This window comes from Echinops telfairi, unplaced genomic scaffold (genome assembly GCF_000313985.2).
Source record: "Echinops telfairi isolate 266 unplaced genomic scaffold, ASM31398v2 ScPeMD7_30;HRSCAF=105, whole genome shotgun sequence".
In the NCBI taxonomy this organism is placed as follows: domain Eukaryota; kingdom Metazoa; phylum Chordata; class Mammalia; order Afrosoricida; family Tenrecidae; genus Echinops; species Echinops telfairi.
Genome location: NW_022103927.1, coordinates 1,470,292 through 1,476,237, shown reverse-complemented (window position 1 = coordinate 1,476,237; position 5,946 = coordinate 1,470,292). Strand labels below are relative to the sequence as shown.

The window sequence follows — 5,946 nt, the reverse complement described above, 5'->3', positions numbered from 1 at the left end:
AAAAAAACAAAAAACAAGTGCCCTGTGAATTTCCAGGACTGTAAGTCTTCGCGGGAAGAGAAAGCCTCGTCTTTCTCCCACAGATGGGCTTGTGCATTTGAACTGGCAACCCGGTGGTTAGCAGCCAAACACTTCATCCATTTGCCATCAGGGGTCCTCACCCTCACCCTAGACAGGGCATTTCTTCAGCCTCTAGAACTCAGCACCCACCCCAGAGAGGGGGGAGGAGAATGCGGATCACCCTAAATGAGACTGAAATTTAAGCCCACGGCCACTGAAAATCTGTGGCCGTGAGCTGACTCAAAGTGCCCAGACTCCATTCTGTAACTGCCAGGTAAAGGTGGAAAGCAGTCCAGGTGCAAGGCATGCAAGCTGCGTGTTTGCATCACTGAACTCAAACCAGGGAGCCCTGGTGAAGTAGCCGGGGACACAGGGGGCTGCTCACAGCAAGGTCAGCAGTTTGAAACCACCAGCCGCTCAGGGGGAGAGGTTTTGGCTTCCTGTAAACTGTTACCATCCCAAAAACCCAGAGGGGTAGTTCTACCCTGCCCTAGACAGTCGCTAGGAGTCATACTGGACCCAATGGCAGTGAGAGAGACCAGAGACCCAAACCGACCAGTGGCCATGGCGTGCCCTCCGACTCTGGCGGCCCACCGGTTGCAGAGTGGAAGTATTCTCCATGGGGTTTGCAACAGCTGCTGTTTGGGGCAGGATTACCACCAGCCCACCACACCCCTCGCGCTCACTTTGCACCTTGAAGTCCTTGACCAACGCTCTCCTGCTACCAGAAACGTTGGCGCGTCACACCCACCCAGATGCCCTTCCATGCCAACCAGTCGATGGACATTTTACTCTGGGCAGTTCTTTCCCGGCCACGCGGGGTTGCCAAGGGTTGGAATGCCAGGAGGGCAACAGGTGTATTCTCGGGCTGCACATACTCAGCTCCGTGGGTGGCACAAACAGCAGGAGTGTCCCGCTGTCGCTCTGCCCCACACCTGCGTGTCCGGGGTCTCCCTGGATTGCCTCATGCCCCCCTCCTTCCTCTCCTGTACAGATCTCAACTCCTCCCCCACCTCCTATTCTGAGGCTGCAGAAAGCAGACTCCTCGCAAGCCCTCAGTGCTTGCAGGATCCCGGATGGACCCTCAGTCACTCCCCAGCTCTCCCTCCCCTTCACCCTCAGCTCTCAGCCCTCCGGGTGGCCTCTGCAGCCGGACAGACGCTCCACACACCCACTCACCATGGCCAGCAGAGCTTCCCGGGAAGCCTGCCCCGACTCTCTCAGCTGGGCCCCTGAGATGGGAGGGGCTGGCCTCGGGTCCTGTTATGCTGGGTCCCCGGAGTCACCATCCCAAGAGCTCCCCACCGCTAACAAGCTCCCCAGGGCTGAGGCTCTCAGCGCCCTGCGGGGTTTGTCCCTCCTGGAAGCTACAGACCCCAGAGTGGATTTTCCCAGACCCCCAGGGGCTGATGGGCAGAGCAACTAGAAGACTAATTACCAGTTCTCCTTGTGGATGAGGACCCCAAACGCCCGCCTCACTCCATCCCCTAGGGCTCACTGGGTGCTGGGTGAGGTGCCGCTCAGTCTGCAGCCCCAGCTGCAGATCTCAAGAGGGACCCCCCAGTCTGGAAAGGGAGGTTGAGGTAGACCTTTTGGTGTTTTCCTGCAACGTTGCCTCTGGGAGACAGGCCAACTATGACCTCAACAGTTCCCCACCCCAGTCCCCCCCAACCCAAGACTGCACCCTCCTCAAGCAGTCTGGCTTCCCTCTAGGTGGTCCACCCTGGCCACCAGAACAGAAAGAAGGCTCAGTCTATGTTCCTCCCCTACTCAGGGACCTTCCCCAGCTCCACACTCTCCTCCCAGTCAAGTTCAGAGTTCCCCATTCCTCTGCCACCTTCTCTAGTTCCGAATCAAGCCATCGCTGCATGCACAATTGAACACCCTCAGTTCCTTTAGTAAAATCAACAGGAAATGTGGAAATGAGTCATTCCAAGTTAAGACTATATTAGAGCTTCAATTCTGAGAACCAGGTTTGCAGAGGGCTATAGGTAGATGGCTGTGAAAGCCCAAAACCCATTTGCAAAGTCCCCACATGGATTACACTTCCATTCGGACCATTGACCAGGGATGTGAATAGACTTGCCCTGAGGTGAAGTGCATTCGGAAGTGGATAGCCTCCGTCCCCAGCTCATCAGTTCTTCTGCTATTAGTGTTCAGAGCATCAAACCAGTTCTTGAGATGTTCTTGAAATTCAGGTGCGATGGGCTCAAGGCTGTGTTTTGGCTCTCATTGATTTGGTCTGATGTTCTTCAGCGTCAACCTGAGCTTACATATGAGCAATTGATGGTCTGTTCTGCAGTTAGCCTCTGGCCTGGCTTTACTTGCTCATGTTGTGTGTCTCCATCATCTCTTTCCATAAATGGAGTCAATTTGATTCCCGTGTATTCCATCTGGAAAAGTCTGGGTCTAGTCAGTCGCCTTTAGCCATCAGATCAGTTCTGACCCATAGCACAACAGAGCACAGCACCTGTTTGTTTTCCTTGATGGTATTTATGTTTGTGTTGTTGTTGTTAGGTGTCATCAAGTCAGTTCTGATCCAGAGCAATCCCATGCACAGCAAAACGAGATGTGACCCAGTCCTGTGCCATGCCCACACCCATTACGATGCTTGAGCCCACTGCTGTAGCCACAGGGTCAGTTCATCTCCTTGAGGGCGGTCCTTCCTCTGTTTCTCGGCCCTTCTATCTACCAAACATGCTGTCTTTCCCCCAAGACTAGTCTAGAGTTTGTAAGACAAAGTTTTGCCATCCTTGCCCCTAAGGAACCCCTCTGGCCTTACTTCTTCCAACACAGATTGGGTTGTCCTTTTAGCAACCCATGGTGCTTTCAATATTCTTCCCCAGCACCACGCTTCAACGATACTGATTATTCTTTTGTCTTCTTGCGTCAATGTCCAATTTTCCCATGCAGATGAGGCCATGGAAAATATCCTGCCTTGAGTCAGACGCATCTTAGTCCTCAAAGTAATATCCTTGCTCTTAAATGCTCTGAAGAGGTCTGGTGCAGAAGATTTACCCAAGGCAATGCATCTTTTGACTGCTGCTTCCATGAGCATTGACTGTGGATCCACACAAGACAAACTCTTTGACAACTTCAATCTTTTCTCAGTGTATCATGATGTTACCTATTGGTCTAGTTGTGAGGATTGTGGTCTTCTTGACACTGAGTTGTAATCCATACTGAAGACTACAATCTTGATCTTCATCAGCAAGTGCTTCAAGTCCTCCTCACTTTCAGCAAGCAAGTTATGTCATCTGCATATTGCAGATTGTTAATAAGTCTTTCGCCAATCATGATGCTGCATTCTTCTTCATAAAACCCAACTTCTCTGTTTATTTGCTCAGCATACAGATTGAAATGTATATTGAAAGAATACAAATTTGACGCACACCTTTCCTGAGTTTTGAACCAGGCAGTACTCCCTTGTTCTTTTCACACAACTGCCTCTTGTTCCATGTACAAGTTTCTCCTGAGCACATGACGTGTTCTGGAATTCCCATTCTTCTCAAGGTTGTCCATTGTTTATTATGGTTCACACAGGTGAGTGCCTTTGCACAGTCCATAAAACACAAGTGAATATCTTCCTGGTACTCTCTGCTTCCATCCAAGGTCCATCTGACATCAGCAATGATATCTCTTGTTCCATGTCCTCTTCTGAATCTGGCCTGACCTTCTGGCAGCTCCCTGTCAATGTGCTACTGCCACCTTTGTTAGATGATCTTCGGTAGAATTTTACTGTCATGTGATATCAATGAGATTGGTCTATAATTTGATCATTCTATTGGGTCACCTTTCTTTGGAGTGGGCACAAACATGACAAGTGCCTCATCAGCTTGTTGAAACATTTCTATTGGTGTTTCAACACTTCCTGGAGTGGTTTCAGTGCAGCTTGAACTCCTTTTTCATTACCATTGGCTCTTGATCATCTCCTACCTCTTGAAATGGTGGAATACAGAGTGACACTCTGTATTCGTTCCATTGTCTCTGAATGTCTCCTGCATCATTTAATACTTTCCCACAGAATCTTTCTTTCTTTTTTTTTTAAGTTTTCATCTTTAATGAAATATCTTTGGGAAGAACATACATTTCCATGACACGAACACTACAGTTTTCGGAGTCACAGTTAGATAGGCAGAGTTATATCCATTCCGTAATTAATATGAATGCCAACATCTCTAACCGTTCATTTTTGTTACATGGCAAACAAAATCAAGAAAGCAACCATCAAACAAAAGAGACCCATAGCTTCAGAGGAGGCAAATCCCAGGGTAGCATATGGGAACAGCTGCTGCTTCAGCGAAGGGTTTCTGGGATACCCAATGAAGAGGCTGCCAAAGACGGCTCCAATACCAGCACCAGAACCAGCCACTGCTACTGTTGCAGCACCTGCACCAATACATTTGGCAGCAGTATCAATGTCTCTGCTGATTGCACTGGTCTGAAACTCCCTTCGGATTAGTGGAGACACACCAGCCTGGGTCCCATTCAACACTGCTGAGCCCTCTCCAGTGTAGCTTCTGGTCGTTACAACACTGATGCAGACATTGGTCTGTATGCAACTCTGGATCCAGCTCGGATCAGAGCAGGGGTGCAGGCGAGCTTGGCGCAGGCGAACATCTACAGGGAGTCTTCAGGGAGGAGCGGCTGGAGGACTCGGGTGACAGGTGGCGTGGGCTCCTCTTCCGCTTCCTTGCTTTCCCAGCGGCAGAGGTCGAAAGAGTGGGGCCCCCACAGAATCTTTCAATGTTGCACTTCGATACTTGAATTTTTTCTTGAGTTCTTTCCGTTGAAGATAAGCTGAGCATGTTTTTCCCTTTTGGTTTTGTATTTCTAAGTCTTTGCCCATTTATGGGTCTAGGGTTTATATTTAGGTCTTTAAACCATCCTGCGTTCATTTTTGTACATGGTATGGGTCCTGTTTCATTCTTTTACAGGTAGAAATCCAATTTTTCCATCACCATTTATTGAAAAGGCTATCTCTTCCCCAGTTAATATTATTTAGTCTTTTATCAAAGATAAGTATCTGCAGGTACTTGGTTATATATCTGGAGTTTCCATTCTAATATATTGGTCTTCCTGCCTATTGTTGTACCTATATCAAGCTGTTTTGAATACTGTGGCTAGATAATAGGTTTTAAAGTCTGGGAGTGAAAGGGCTCCAACTTTTTTAATATAGTGTTTTGTTTATTCTGGTTTTTTGTTTGTTTCTATCTAAAGTTGTTGATTAGTATTTCCATTTCTTTGAAGAATTGTGCCGGGATTTGGATTGGAATTGCACTGAGTTTATTAAGTGTTTTTTGGCAATTTGACATTTTCACTGTATTTAGTCTTCCTATCTAGGAGAATGGGATATTCTTCCATTTGTGTAAATTTCTTTTGGTTTCCTGTAGTAGTGTTTTGTATTAGTTTTTTGTTTCTCTTGCAAGAGTTATCCCCAAGTATTTTATCTTTGGGGGAGTTATTGTAAATGGTATTGTTCTTCAATATACAAGAATTCAACTGATTTCTGTATGTCGATATAGCCTGCTATGTTGTCAAAAGTTTCAATTAGTTCCAGCAATCTTTTAGTTGAATCTTGAGGGTTTTATATATATAGGATTACATGCAAATAAAGAGTTTTGTTTCTTCTGTGCCACTGCAGACACCTTTAATATGTTCCATTTGCAGAGGGGGTCATTTTCCATTTCTCCCCCAAGTGATCCCACTAAGCTGGCTCTCACTGAGCTGAGGTGCAGTCCTACTTTCAAAATCAGAATCAGAAGATCAAATTGTTTACTTACAGTAAAGGAGTCTCATACCTCACATCTCACACAAGTGGTGCCAACTGATGGTTAGTAGAGGTTCAGAAGGAGTTGTGGTGACCCAATGGATAAACACTCAGCT

General features: G+C 47.3%; 1 protein-coding gene across 1 annotated transcript; it reads right to left on the bottom strand.

Moving 5' to 3' along the window:
• Positions 1-4,255: 4,255 nt before the first annotated feature.
• On the bottom strand, positions 4,256-4,680 carry LOC105979765 (ATP synthase F(0) complex subunit C3, mitochondrial-like). The gene is given in 2 exon segments (XM_045289765.1): positions 4,256-4,578; positions 4,581-4,680. Coding segments are annotated over 2 exon segments (423 nt in total).
• Positions 4,681-5,946: the final 1,266 nt, after the last annotated feature.